At 41.3% G+C, this 16,170-nt stretch overlaps 1 protein-coding gene across 1 annotated transcript in view; it reads right to left on the bottom strand.

The window, feature by feature from the left end:
• The window catches only part of efna3b (ephrin-A3b), a 39,739-nt gene extending 23,986 nt beyond the window's left edge, over window positions 1-15,753 (bottom strand). The window contains exon 1 of the mRNA XM_036539608.1: window positions 15,452-15,753. Within this exon, the coding sequence (XP_036395501.1) occupies window positions 15,452-15,558 (107 nt within the window). The 5' untranslated portion in view covers window positions 15,559-15,753. The remainder of the gene's footprint in view (window positions 1-15,451) is intronic.
• Window positions 15,754-16,170: the final 417 nt, after the last annotated feature.

Genomic DNA, 16,170 nt, shown 5'->3' on the forward strand with positions numbered 1-16,170 from the left:
TGATCCCTTTTGTTGATCTGACAGAAAATGGCAGACCTTGGCATGAAAATAGCTTCCACACCCCATTACATTGACCGCTTAACCCATAATGCGGAGGAGCGTGAAGATTTACACGCTCCTGTCACATCTGGCTCTGAGAATCTCTACACTCCCTGAACTTTTTTTTTTATTTCATGCGATAATTGTGTAGGGTTCAGACAAACAAGCTGCCTCCCACCACCCAAGAAGCAGGGCCCAGATGAAATCTACACTCTGGCCCGATCACAGATGGCACATCGCATCCCCTAAATGGACTGGTCCCCTCTGCAATAGCAGCACCAGCACCCCCCCCCCCGCCAAGTGCAAAGGCCCACATCAGTGCCCAGTTTGTAATTTGCGATTAGCGGGAGGGTAAAAGTTTCAATTTAATCCCGGCCTGGGGAACAAACACATTTACATGCAAATGAATACAATTTCCCATTGTTCCAGATGCAAATGCCAATGAGAAGCATTCATGCTACAATTAAATACAAATGCACATATCCCACTAAGCTCTTCAAATACAGCCACATAAATGCTCTAAAGTTGGGGAAAAAAAGCATTTTCACTTTTCCAGGCCAGCAAAAAAAATAAATAAATAAACAGCACCACTACACTGCGTGCATGGATTCCGCCAGCATTACAAATTTCAGTATCAGAGCTGTTGAATATGTTAGCATTTGAAATTCCAATACCGACCTACAAGTTCCAGCCACTGTGCAACCAACAGCCATTTGCCTTAATCAGGCATGACCATGTTCCCCTCAGAACATCAAAGGTGACACGCCACCTCAAGTACTGACAGATGCAAGCACAAAAAAATGCATTTCCCGTAACAGAAAAGCTGTTACAGAAAAACGTGATCACCCTCCTGCTCTGGACTGAAATATATGATAATCATAGACTCCATGACAACCTGGTGTGCTTTTCCCAGGGGTTATACATCTCTTAGACGCAATCCACCTGTTTTCTGCCATTAAACCAAGGGTAAAGTTCTTTTTTTATCATCACGCCATCTAATATGAATAAAAAATAGATGTTTGCAATAACTCATTTCCATAAATCCCAATATTTTCGCATCTAAAAAAGCCTACCCCACTATCTTTCAGAGAAATTCTTAAATATTTATTCATTTAGTTAAGTGTCTGTCAAGTGGCAATGCATTTTCCACAGATAATTCAAAAGAGATGTGTGCACCATTGGGGATTTAACCAAAATCCCCTACAATCTAAAAAGACGACTCCTCTTAACACCTGCTTTTAAAACACTTGATAAGCTATTTTGATTTCGACTTAATTTCATCTCGCGCCTGGTATATTCTTGACACAATGCATAATTAGAAAGCCAAATCAGATCAAGAATTTGACCCACTGGCCTCCATCCAGGAGGCCTCTGACAGATGGACAATACCGCCGTCACCACTGGGCCCATTTGCGGCGACCACGTGGGATGAAATTCAGAATTTATTTCATATTCAGTCTTTGGGCCAGGCTAAATTAAAATGTAAATGAATCAAACCAGAGCCTTGACAGGGGCGTTCCCTCTAGCGCTGACCTGACAGCCTTTTGACAAGCGAACCAAAAATGCCACAGGAAATAAAAGCTGGAAATAAACCTGAACCATGCCCTGCGTCGCGAATGACCAACCTGGCACCAAAGTTTTAACTTGTCAGGGCACGGCTTATTCAATCCCCGCGGCGTGCGCCGACAGCAGCGGGGTTTTTCATCTTTGGAGAGCGAGGTTAATGTTTTCATTTAATTGTGTCAAAATGCCAATGTCAAGAAACAGTTACTCTACCGGGTGCCGTCCATTCATCATACCGCAACGACTCTTCACTTCTCAACACCTTCACTCAGCGAACGCAGTCAAGAGAGGCTCGGCACCCGATAAACACCAAACGAATGTCAGGAATTCCTCTCTGCCGGTCGCCTTTATTAAAAGTGGCCATTATTATGACATCTGGAGCCGTGAATGTCAGAAAGCGGAGTAATTAGTACAGCCTAGGTGCTATCAGGATATATAACCTTGAGGTTGACTAAAATAATCCTTGTAAATTATTGAGCAGAAACAGCTCTGAATGAAAATATAATATTAATGCAGATGAAAATGCTTCTGTATACCAAACTGGGCATTTAAATGCAAATGTATTTAAATCTGATCCCAAACCTCCACTGCGCTCAACAAAAATGATCTTCATTACCTAAAAGTACCTAATCTCTCTAGCATTTCACATTCACTAGTTTTTTATATCCTAAGACAGCCAACCATTACCCTAGGCTGTCCAATCACCGCACTGAAAAATTCTCTCCACATCATGGAGCGCACATGCTTCATTCAGAACCAAATGTAACAGTCCATTTCAATTACAACTGACAAACATTTAAATTGCAACTGATTGGCGGAATGTCCTGCCTACCTCTGGCTCCCTCCCTCCCTCCATTTCTCCACTGCCCTCACATTCATTCCTATTCGTATTCAAATAGACCTTATTGGCATGACAGGAGAGTCTCAGTTTCACCACAGCTTAAAAAAAAAAAAATACAACAATGGCCCTCTTTACCATATCCAAACATCTGGACCAAAAGCAAGGTACAATAGTTTCCCTCCATTCATGAACACAACTGCTACAACACATCTGCAGTGCCGCTAGTTGCATCATACCAGTAGTGGATGGGAAGCACTCTATCAAAGGTACTGATCTCATATGTTCAGCATAAATATATATTACCTATTTTCAATTTTGCAATATGTTGTAGTTGATTTTTCCAGGCAGGCATTACTAAATTATTATTGTGTTTGTACTCCACCTTGTATCTGTAAGTACTGCAGCTATCAAAAAAAGCAGCTGAACAGCTTAATTCTGTTCTGCATGCCTTCCTGTAATCCCGAATGATTAGCAGTGGATTTCTGTTTATCGGACGCAGTGAAACATTTCTTTTTCGCCTGACTTGAATACTGTGGCAGTAAATAGAAAGCTGGAAAGAGCATTTGATTCCTTTTGCATATTTACAGGCCCCACTGCCATCCCAACCTCCTAATTTCTGTGCAATTGAAATAAAACATTTTCTACATTTGTAACTGTGAAGGAGAGCCTTCACCTCCCCACATTAACACTTCAAAAATAATGTAACAACAAACTGCATGTGTGCCAGCAGATGAATTATGATCGTTTTTACCTGCCTGTTACATGAATTACCCAGTTTAATCCAAATGCAATGATAGTACAGGGTCTAGTTCATCGTTCATCTAGTCATAATTCATCTCAATCGTGTGGGCATGTTCGGGAGATTGTGTGTCTTCCCCCAAAACTGCATAGCTCCCAGCACTCATTTGGAGAACCGAGTATTGAAACGGTTGGGAAACCAGGAAGAAGCTTCATATGAAAGATTAGCATTAACTATGAATCTTACCCAATTTTTTGTGCATGAATCAGCAAACATTCAATGCAAGGCAGCAGTGTGTAACAAAAGACTGGTGAAAAGGTTTGCTCTGAATGATTAATGTTTTGTCTGTTGACATATTACAGTACAAATAGCGTACCACTGTGAAAGAGCCCGCACCCCAAGTCACTCCACAATGTGTTTTTTGTTTTTGCTCTCTGCTCTGAGTAAAGTCATCTTAGAAATCATGTACTTTTTTATGTTTTTCTCTTTACATAACCCTTTTTGATTTGCCAATTATACATTAGGCTCATCTGAGCCAAAACAACCACTGCATGCAGTCATGCAGGAGCACTGAAGCCAGCTGAATGTAAACCTTCAATGCACTTGCACGCAAGCCAATGGCTATTTTTCGCACTACAAGTCCCATAGTGCACCAGGTGGGCCCCGATTGGAGGATAGTAGCGACGCTACTGACATCATGCAAGCGACTCACACGCACGTTACAACTTGCACAGTGCCTGAGAGCGGAGAGATGAGCAGACTCTGACTGACCTGTACACCCCAATCCCCTGACACCCTGGCACAAAAGCGCTTTTCCATCGGAACCATTTAGGAACCTCTTTCGAGTCATAGTTCAAGTGATGTAATAAAGACGGCTAGTACACATAGTGTACAGATGATATTAAGAAGGGAGCTCAATGCTGTAGGGAAAACAAACAAAAAGGCATAATACATCTAATTTTGAGTTAGGGCAGCCGAGACTGAGTCATGCTAGCTAAACCTGTACTGCCATTTACTGAAAATAACGACGCAGAGGAATCATTATTATTCCTTGTGTTATTGTATTATAGCAGCCTTGAACTCAACCAACCCCCTCTACTCCACAGTACTGTAATACATTATGCAGAACACTAACCATAAACATTTCACAGAACTTCCATTCTACCCATTAAGGGCTGCTGGGCAGAATATACGAGGTATACCGGCCCTTCATCCCTTCCCTCTCCCTCTCTTTTACAGTGACAGCAGCGTGGAGTGTTGTCACTCGGCTGTCGTCGCTAGGCCCAGATAAGACCCAATCTGGTAACAACACTCCAGTCAACAGCATGGCATTCCTCTCTCCCTCTCCCCCTCTCTCTCTCCCTCCCTCTCCCTCTCTAATGAACACAATCTCAACCTCTCTCCTGCGTCTCCCCCCCTCTTTCTCTCAATTATATTTAATTCATGACAGGTGCTGGCAATATTTCCAAAAGCAGTGACATGGCGATACATCTTCCTGCGTGCGCGCCGTGATATCGTTGTGTCTGAGTGGGCTGTTCTGTAAAGCGTGTGGGCGTCTTAATGCGTCTGTGTACAGTGTCAATGTGTAAGTGCAGGCTTGTGCCACTGGCTTTTGTGTAAGTGGACAGTTATAGAAATAAATATGGAAAAATGGCCACATGTAATCCCTCAAAGATAAAATTCTACAATCCACTACTTAGCATGAAAGGGGTGAGTTAGTGCAGTTACTGTTTACCTTTGTAAACCATTTAGTGTATGTGTGTGTGTGTGTGTGTGTGTGTGTGTGTGTGTGTGCGCGGAGGGGGGAAGAGGTACTGTCATGTGAGGAAAACCAAGTCTCCTCCATAACTTGACATTAATATTCCTCTCCCTCACTCCCTCCCCCTCTCTCCCTCTATATCCTCTTTTCCATCTCTAGCTTTATTAATATCCCCCTCCGTCTTTCTCAGTCTCTCTTTCTTTTTGCTTGCCTTCCCTCTTTCTCTCTCCCCCCTTTCTCTCTCGGGAAGTGACACAGAATTCTTTAAACTGCTGTAAAAATACATTTATTATCATAACCCCGCAACTCATACAGTCTCACATTTCCAGACTGCGCGTGCACACACACACTTACACACATACCAACACACACACATGCATACACATAGTGCACTCCCCCCTTCCCATTACACACACACACACACACACACACACACACACACACACACAAACACACACTCACTGCAGAGGCACCCACTTTAAAAACGATGTGCACTCACGCACACTAACAAAAATGCTCTCGGTGTGGCAGAACTAGTAACAGCAGAGCAGAAAACGGAGGCAGTAGCACAGCAGCATACACACTCCCACACACAGCAAAGCAACCCAGCACGTCACTGGCTGTCTTTGTAGGGACTTCCCATTGACTCCGCACAGGGTGGAAATAGACGAGGAACAGAGGGGAAAAAATACATCAAACACAGCGGCATTTACACAGGGAAAGTTCCTTTCAAAGTCGGAACACCCCTACACCTCCTCAGACTCTACATACAGAGCAAAAGACAGGCATTAGCAGGTAGAAGAGAGGGAGCAGAGGACATTGATATTCTGCACACCCACACACACATATCCTACACACACACAAACACACACAGAGTTACGCTGGAGAAGCAGGAGAGCATTGATATTCAGCACACCCACACACAGACTGGTGAGGTTCTGGAGCCGAGCGTTGCTCTCCATATGTTTCTCCAGTAACACGTTACACTGCACCACTGTGCCATACCATCCACAAACCCATGTACATTACATACAAACAGCACACACTCGCACACACATACGCAATCAGACAAACACTCTCACACACACCTGTACATACACACATGCACACACACGGGTACACACGAACACACACACACACACACAAACACACACACATACACAAACACACATGCACGCACACATACACACATGCACGCGTATACACGCACACACAGTAGGAAACTCAAGATAAGATTGTCAACATAAGACCAGATAAGCATGTACGCGCATAGGCCTTCACGCCATGAAAGGTATGCTATGTGCGTTGTTATTGTGTACCACACTGGTAGACCGTGACTGGATGTAGCCTATGTGCTGGTGCCTTTCTTAAACAGCACTGATAGGTGATCCACACTGACACCCGAGGAGATTAAAAAGACGAGGAGCAGAAATCCAGGTTTTCGTCAGTTTGAGATATAAAATGATTCTGAATCATGGATGGAGAGAACGGCAGATAGGGTGAGAATGAGGGTGAGGAATCAATACTCTGCAGACATAAATAGATAGACAGGGACAGAGAGAGATAAAAGACGACACAGCAGATGGGTAGCTGAGCCAGACACACTGATTGACAGTCAGACGCATTGACAGAAACTCACCATTCCCTCAGCATACACTGGTCAGCTCAGACCAATCAAAGGGGATTATGGCCAGATGGGGAGATTTATACATTAATTATATATATGCAACATACACGGCTGACAGACACACACAACACAGAAAGGGGAAATGGGATTATTCAATTAAATAATATAATTCAGAGAGGAGTGGTGGAGAAACAAAGAATTTAGTGCTTATTACCATGATCACTGGCATACAAAGAAGCACATTTGAGTTCAAGTCTGCTGTTAGCTGATAAAAATGCTGTAAAAACAAGGTCAGTACTGATTCTGTTGTTTTATGTTCATTACTGTAAAGCACCGTAGAGAATCCAAATTTCCCTTTTAATTTTCTAATTGCAGAGATGATTGCAGCTAAAAGGTTTCAGATTTGATTTTCTAATGCAAGCTTTCAGTAAATTCCCAATTAAAAGTGAATAATTTTACACTGCACAAATGTTTCCAAATGGAATTACCAGAGACAAGTAAACACATAACTGTTGTGTAGTATTGTATAGAGTTCATATCTGTACCTTGTTAGGGCACTTTCAGACGAAGACTTTGTTGTAAGCGCTAATCTCAGTTCAGTTTGTTATTAGCTCTGATGGAAAAAAAAAAGTAACTCAACTTTTTGTATTCTCACTGCAGGATATTCATTCTTGTGTGATGTCTCAGACCTTATGGTAAAGGTACTTCAGTAATACTATAATCTCAATTCATTTTGCACTGGTTTTGAATGAAGGGGCTCAAGTCCACGGGAAAAAATTTCATCCAACATTTTTTTTGAATATTCACTTTTATCAGAGCGGACATTAATCAAAGCAAAAAAAATGCAACCATTATAAAATGGTTTACTGGCTTGAAAAAGAACAGACAGGGCTCATAAATCTATCTTGGTTTCGACTGAGTTCTATTACTCAATACACCTTTTGCCATAGCATGTAATCTGTGTTATTAGATCCTGTTCAATGCAAGTCGAAGCCAGATAAATGTGCACAATATTTCTATGTCTGATTAAGCAAAAGTGCTCTTTAATACATGCACCGTTTATTATATCTAATGCAAGCAGCAGTAGGTTTGCACGGTGCTTTGACTCTGTCTGTGTTCTGTAAAACCACTGGTGTCACTCCTGGCAAGAGTACCCAGACAAGTGGAAGCACAGTTTGTACCAATTTTCCTTTCAGACGTTGATCAATATGAAATGCATACAAATATTTACCAAATTTTACAGATGGTGATGATGTAAAATAACATGTAATCACATAAAAACAGAGCAACGACCTGTGTGCTCCTCAATCAGTAAAACCCACCAAAAACATTTATTTATTTTAATTTATATGATTTTCATCAGGTTGGACCATCAGAGGAATTGCTTTCACAGCATGCTAACCAACACTATACTAATCTGGGAACAGTTTTGGAAGATTAATTCCATTCAATTCAGCCAGACTCTGAAGGTGAGTTCTTTCGAGTATTCACTTCACACAAAAAATGAAAAGAACTGTGCTCAGTTCTGGGGGGGAAATTCAACTAACAATAACCAAGTGTGAAACTTGTGGCCATTACTATGAAACACCCCTGAAGAGTATGACAGCCAGGTGAAAGTACAACAGAGCAGAAGACTTTGGCTAAGTATTATGCAAATCGGCTATTATCGAAGTCACTCGCCCTCATGGGGAAAAAACACATTGAGAAAGCGGGTATTAATGTGACTCAGTGTGAATGAACTCTAACACTTCTATTCCTTTGGGTTACAACTTGAATCTGTATGCCTAGAATAAAGATCTATTATGTCTCCAAGGTTGGACTCTTAAATAAAAAAGAAAACCCACCTCGGTGACTTACTCACTTTGTGGAAATTTGGTTTTACATCGGTCGCATTGTTTCCCCAGGCCAAAATGATTTGTGATACTTATCCATATTTCTGTGTACACATGAGGAGAAAGCTTTCGACAGAACTGTCTTTCATCGGTGTATTTGCATTCCAATCATGGTGTCTGAAATTGGTTTCACCTGTCTGCTGAAAGCCTGGAGAAAAAGGGAGGCTCGGGAATATCTGCTCAGGGTTTAAGTTAAGTGCAGATGCAATACCATGCAATAGGTGGAATAAGAACAGCTTTGATGAAACAGTCCAAAGCCTTTATTTCCTTGTTTATTCATTAAGATGAAGTAGATTTCGCAATGAAGAGCTCAGAAACAATCATTTGCTGCAGTCCTGAAAGTTAAGGACCCAATTCCTGTAAGAATTACAACCGCTGCTCTTGTTGAGGGGAGAAAATATTTTTTTTTAATCAATCAAAACGTTACAACCTAATTTTCCAGGTTTCTTTGTTTCTAAACAAGTACAATGTGGCAAAAAGTGAGTCACATCATTTATGCAGGGAGTTTTTTTGCAACAAATAAAAAAGTTAAAAAACTGGGGTACTGTAGCCCTATAAAGAAAGTTGCACAATTGTGAAATGTCCTGAGCAGTTGATTGATGTGACCAGCTTTATGTGTCAGAGCAACTTTACAACTAAAATCGCTCAAACTAACAGAGGCATAATATAAGAATTGCACGTTTTGGCTTTGAATAATGTACACAAAGTCAGAAAAGGAAAGCATTCTCCCTTAGTAGTTATTTATGGCGGGGTAATGCATACATGCTACTGTTAGGGGTGTATTCAAGCCAAGACAGGAAGCAGACACTCTCTACTTTGTCTAACTCTCATGAGTTATCACCCCTAGAAATCATAGAGACCAACCCCGAGAGACCATTTTCATTTCTATTTTTCTGAGAAATTTGAATAATTTCAGTACGGTTCAGAAGTACAATGGAGGCCATTTTCAGAAGACTAATGATCCAAAGAACAAATAAAATCCCTTTCCTTGCATGTGCATAACGCTTAGCCACTTATACAACTATTCTATGTTCCTCTTTTCCCATTTTCATTACACGGGGTATCTCACTGTGGAGGGCGTGAAGTTCCAGGCAAATCAAATGATCCAAGCTCAGATTTATTCTCCTATTTTATTTTAAATCTGTCTTTATCAAAACATTAATTTCACTTGTAATTAATGGACATTAAATTAATGTCAGCCGAATAACACGCTCGCACAAAGGCACTGAAGAATGAAATGCATTTAGAAATATATGACAATAGTTAAGACTGCCTTGAATCAAGGTAAGCTGTTACGTACTGTCTCCGCTCATAATGGTACAGAGCGTGACATACAGAGGCTCAGTGTGTTTACTGTAAGCTCCCGTAGTGCATGTAAAATCCATAAAAATGTCAGTTGATTGTTGAAGCCTTATTGTTATGCCTCTTTGAAAATTCTCCAGTAATGTCTCTGTCTTAAATATAAGGGCCCAGAGCAGCTCCTGCAATGTATCATTTTTACACTAAAATTCCGAAAGCTGTAGTCTCCACCATGCTCTGTCGCCACTGACCCTACAAAAAAAATGAGAAGACACGGCAGACTACCACCCACCCCCGCATTGCCCGCCCAACCCTTTTTATTTCTAGAGGAGTTGCAACTGACCCTCAGAGCATTTCATTAAAATATGTCCACATTATCCATTACAGTATTATGACAATAATCATATATTAAAATACACAAATCTAATTGTGTTGATAAGTGATCTCATTTCGCATAAATAAGTCATTTATCAGCGGAAGCCATGTGTTTCCACTCAGTGTTATTAATTCCATGATTTCCAAGCCAACACATTATTTACCACTCTAAAAAATAGAAAATTATTCAAACTAGAATTTGCTATTTGATATTGTCTATTGCAGAGCAGTTTTCTGATAACAGCCGATTTTAAAAAAAATCAGTGGGAGATTGGTTTTAGGGTCCTCATAAACGCGATTTGAATTTGCATAAACGGTGCTCAAACAGAAGTGGGTGATAGACTTGAATGTAATCAGCCGCTAAAGCTGTTTGTCTTTTATGCATCAGCGTGTCTGTGTCTTTGCACCAGTCCATACATATAATCCCCTGCCTGATTCGCCATTGGTCACTACACTTGAATATTAGCCTTCCAGGAACAACAGCTGCCAGCTCCCTGAAATCCTTCCAAAAAATGCAAAGCTTTAATTTCCATGTGCCACCCCCCCACCACCCACTCTTCCCTTAATTTCTGATTTACAGAAAGCATCAAATCCTGTGCCATAATGCGATAGGGAGGTTCTTTACATCTAAACTACACTTTTTTTCCTTGGTCCACAATGCACGCAGCCTGTTTACAACTAATGAGCTGGTTGAATAAAACATGGTTCTCCTCTGCGTTGATCAGGGTAGCCGTGCTTGTCATTTTCAGGAGAAACTTTGTGCAAAAGTGATCATTTGTTTTGTAACAGCTGTGCCGGGGTGATGCGGCATCGGACCCCTGCGTGTATCTATTCGGTCAGGCTTCTTAATTATGCATCTGACAGGCCCCGAATTTCTGGTTTTAAAAATCAATGGATCAGGAAAGCTAGCGCCGCTTCATTCACAGCAGCTGACTGCATGGATGTTGCTACGCAGCGATGCCGCAGAGCAATTCTGAAAAATCTCTTGACGTGGCTGTAAACTTTCCTTAAGGCGTGAAGGCCTGCAGATGTTAAAATGGCTCTCTTAATTGCCAGGTGGCCTCCGATAAGGAGCGATTTAATGGACCGATGGCTTTGTTTTGTTTCAGTCAGCCATCAGCGAGCAGCGGCCTCTGAAATAAACAGACTGTAGTTACGGCTCTGAGCAGGGAGCTAAGAGCAAAGCTTTTCCAAGAGGTTGTGTAGATTTTCGGCATTACCACTGCATGCATCAACACAATACATTTTTTCCTACAACTGTCAAATGGTCTAAAAGAAATGATTTCACAAGATGATTGCTCTGTGTTTATTTTAGCCGGTCACCCACAGGGGTTTTTAGCTGAAATGCAACATAAAGTGCAGGCGCTTGCTGTGAAAACTACACAACGCTTGTTAAGGTATAAGCTCCAATTACAACACTTGAGCTATTTTTGGTCCTCTAAGTGTCAAGTGGCTGCTGAAATTCTTTCCAAATTTAGCACGGAGTGTGCTTTAACATCCACGGTCGCAAAACAATTAACAATGCGAAAGTGTACTGGGAGCACCCTGCTAGAAAATTAAGGTCATTGCCATGACTCTATTATCCAAACAAAAGCTCCACGAAAGCAAACTTTCTGAAGTTCCCAACACATGGCAGGCAGGAAACCGGAGCAAGGACAGGAGTTTAAAGAAACTCTCTGTTGCCAATGCCGGTCCCTACATACAAGACCAACTGTCATAAAACTTCTGACCAGCAATGTAGAAACCAACCAATACACAAGCACTTTTCTCCAGGCATACTTCTCAAAGTAGGCCAACGGTCTGAGGTACCAGGATGTCTTCGAAGTGCTCTAAAACTGTAAGTGAGGAACAGGCAAATGAAGTCCAGAGAGAGACGTGCTGTTTTAATTAAAGACACCGTTTGAACAAAGGGAGGCTGGCTGTAATTCCTCAGTTTTGCCAGGCTGTCGCTCATTTCTGAAAACGACAATTTCGTATGGCATACACATAAAACACGGATTACCTCAGAATTTGTGGAATTTATGAGAGACGGGTCAGAATTTTGACAGCAGCGACTTTAATGAGATGCCTCCAATATATTTTTGCATCTTAAAGCCAGCTGCTGGAAATCCTTTTTGATCAGCACTTCATGTTACAGTATCTGAATTTTGCACTTACTTATCAATTGTACTTTCAACTTCAGACAATCAGTGCTGCAGCAGTATGCACAGTACCATGACCACATTTAAACCAAATGTCACTTTTTGTCTAAAAACATATGTATATATAAATATATATATATATATATATACAAATATTAGGGAATGCGAAAGAGATTTGAATTTGAGTGCAATTTGACTGCTTTTATTTATTTATTTTTGTCCTTGTAAAAATAATTCCAATTCACCAGTTATTTCAGTTCATAGATCATGCAGTTTTTTGCTTGTTTGTAAATATATACCTGCTTGTGTTTCACCATCTGAAATTCAAACAAATGGTTAGAGGGAAGTGTGTCACAGAAACATCCCGTAGCAAGGCTGTGTAGGTAGTCATTGGCAGATCAGCTGGGTAAAGTGTTTTTTAGCCAAAAATTAGATACAAATTCTGCATCGATTTAGATAAAATGAAAAACAACTATATGTGTTGGTGTGTGCATTTCATATTAAAAAGCTTGATGGGCTTACTCAAACAATACTAATGGAGCAATGTAAAAATGGTGATACTTGACTGACTGTAAATTTCTACAGCCCAACTGTGGTTTGCACTCTGTCTCAAATACAGAGATTCATCTGATTTATAATGGTGTGTTTACAATTTGCTTTTGATTACAATTTGCGGGCCACTCGGAATTGAGTAATAAAGTATGTTCTCAAGTGCATTGCTGTTGTTTAATACAATGCGTGGCTTTGAACCTGCACCATGATTAAATTGTGTGTGTAGGGTATAGTGCTTGTGTTGTTTGGTGAAGCAGGACAGCAGTGAGCACTCCCCCAGTGAGTGCTGTAGAACAATGCACTGAGCTCAAATACTTGGGTGTGGTGTGGTGTGCTCCACTGTATTGTCATTCAAACTGAAGCCCATCAGTATTCCAGTCATCGCCCATGAATTGAGTGTGGGTTAGTCTGCTACCTGCAAACTAGGTCGATCTCTGCATTATTTCATAGATTTCAGATTTTATCAGCAAGAAGGAGAGGAGGAGTGATACGCGCAAACACATACAGGGACAAACAAAGACGCAGGGCTGTTGCATCCATTTAGTGTTTGACAGACAAGCCTACAAGCCTAGGCTAAAATCATAACCAGCAGCCATGTATCTATGAGTGTGTGTATAGGGGGCACTATACAGACAGCATATCTGTATGAATGTGTGTTTTAGTCCATACAGCATGGCTGTGTGTGGTTATTTAAGGTGCTCACTGACTGCATCCATGCATGTTAACATGACGGAATATAAATGTGACGCTAATGAAGGTTCTTGGTCTGAAGTGAATTGAGGCACAGGACAAAGATGAACAGATTGGGGTCAGGGACAAAGAGAGATGAGACGTGGAGAAGGGAGAGAGAGAGGGATGGGAGACAAGGGGAACCAGAGATAAATGGGCGCAGAGGGCAAAAGAGAATGGAGAAGGATAGAAAGGAAGGATATGAGAAAAAAGGAAAGTAACTTAGAGTGAGAGACACGGGGTCGAAGTTGTGAGACAAACGGTATAGAGGGATGAGGTCAGTTCAGAGGATGAAAATAGAGTGAGGGAAAGGGGCAGGGAGAGGGGGAAGGAGAAAAAAGGACAGGAGGGAGATTGAACGGTGACATGTGACAAACACAACGGGGCCACAGAGCAAACCTGGTCTTACTTCTATCAAACAGAATCAGGCAGACAGGCAATGACGGCAGAGGGAGGATGAGATGGAGACAAGGGTGTGCAACGCTGGGACCCGAGACCAGGTACTAGTGGGACAGAAGGACAGAGTGTCAAGCATGGGGACAAAGATGGGAGAAGAGAAATTGAGGGGTGGAGAGGGGTCAAGATAGGAGCAGAGGGAGGAGGAGAAAAGAACGAAAAGAAGATTTTTTTTTCTGCCGTTCTAAATGTTTGTCTAAGTCATGCTCTAACACACAAAAAATAACTTACACAGCTCCAAAAGTTTACCATTACCTGCTACTGTGCATAGCGAGCCAAAGCACTGAGTCTTGTTTGACATTATACACCTAATCATAGCATGCGCACTACAGCACGACAAAATGAGATAAAATGCACTAGATTGTAGTGTTTAAAATGTATTTGGTTTCAAGACCCAAATGTAACTATTAATTGAACCAAACGTAGAATTAAGTAAACAACAACGATTTAAATTTAAATATGCCCATGAAGTAGCTAATAATGGCCAACAAGTGTAAATACGAATGCACTTTCTTAAATCTGCTATTTTTACGCGTCCGCTTAAAAGCACTTGCGGCCTCAGAGAAAGTAGTATACTAAAAAAGACACAGACGCGGAAATAGAGCGTTGACATTGCTAGTGGGCTGCATTCTGCAATTATTTGATGTTAAACGCATTGTAAAATTGAAATGAGGACAAAAAATTGTTCAGCGTTTAAACACATTCGCATTTTACGTGTTGTCATAGAAAATAATGTAATCTAAAACGAGACCAGCCGCAGACTCTGCAATAAAATGAAATGTGCAATTAGCCCTTGTGCAATTATATGGAGTAGACAGTGGTCATGTAGCTACAGGACAGTATCCGACGAAAAGGATGACACAGCAGGGCTAAAAAAAAAAGGAGAGCTGCAACATTAGCTGTCGTATTTAGAAGAGCAAATGCTCACATCAGTATGTGTAGTCTTTAATGGAAGTTCCCCACACAACTGTCGCTTCCAATTTTGATTCAAAAATTAATTGCGGAGAAATGTATTTTCTGGATACCGAGCCCTGACACTGCAATCCACACACGTGCGCGCGCGCGCACACACAAAGCTCATAAAATTCCAGCACTGTATTTCCTTTAAGGTGTGATACACTAAATGATTTAGATGGATGTGTGAAGGTGTATAACAGATTTTCGTATTTTACAGCATAATAGCTTGGACCTTACATATATAATGTTCCTTGGCTACCTGTTAAAAGTTCAGCCGAGTTAGCATTGCACGTAAAAGTACTTTGATCTTTGCAGAACAAACCGCGGAGTGTGAAGGTTTTCTGTTGTTGATGTGTAAATAATGCCTCACTGGCTAACATTGATTCACTCGGTGCTGTAAAGTCGAAGAAACATCACAATTCAACACAACCTTGAACAATCCTGAGAAAGAGAACACGCAATGTAACACTGTTCATACTTACTGAATATTCGAGCTGTTCCAATGCACTGCATGTCGGTTGGCATTCACCAGGTAGAAGTTCGTACAGGTGAGCGTTATGAGACAGAGAGATAACGCTGCGAGAGCCATAATCCTTCGATATCTCTCTTTCCCTTTCCCTTGCTCTCTCCCTTCCTCAGCCTCAGTCCCTCTATCCCACGCAGCTGTGCGTTGAAAACATTCCAGTAAGAAAAAATAATAAAAACATATAGTCGCGTACTGTTGTTTAGAATGTGTTCTATTAAAGGTAAGCTATTTAGCTAGCTATGTGTAGTAAAACTCCGATTCCATTGCGACACCCCCCTCCCCCCAGCCCCGCCACCTCTCACCCCCAAAATCCTATTGGTGCGCTGCAGAAGCCCCACTACCACCTATCTGTCCCCCTAAAATAATATTACTTTATTCCTCTGACGCCGCAAAGGTTAAGTATAAAACAGTAAAAAAAAAAAAATGAACAGGGGAATGGTGTGGGGGTAACAGCCCCCCAAATGTTAAAAAAAACTAGCTTGCTAGATTTTAGTACGTTAAGGTAAGTCGAGAATCCTTGCAGCGCTAGATAAAACGCGTGTAACAATGGAGGGACAGGGGGCAAGCTTCTTCCACTTCCTCTGATGTATTCTTCAAATTATCATCATTATGTTCCTGGTTTAAAAAAATAAATAAATAAGACGCTTAAATTATCCTCGCGTGGTAATTTCCTTG

The sequence above is a fragment of the Megalops cyprinoides genome, chromosome 10 (assembly GCF_013368585.1).
Source record: "Megalops cyprinoides isolate fMegCyp1 chromosome 10, fMegCyp1.pri, whole genome shotgun sequence".
Classification (NCBI taxonomy): Eukaryota; Metazoa; Chordata; class Actinopteri; order Elopiformes; family Megalopidae; genus Megalops; species Megalops cyprinoides.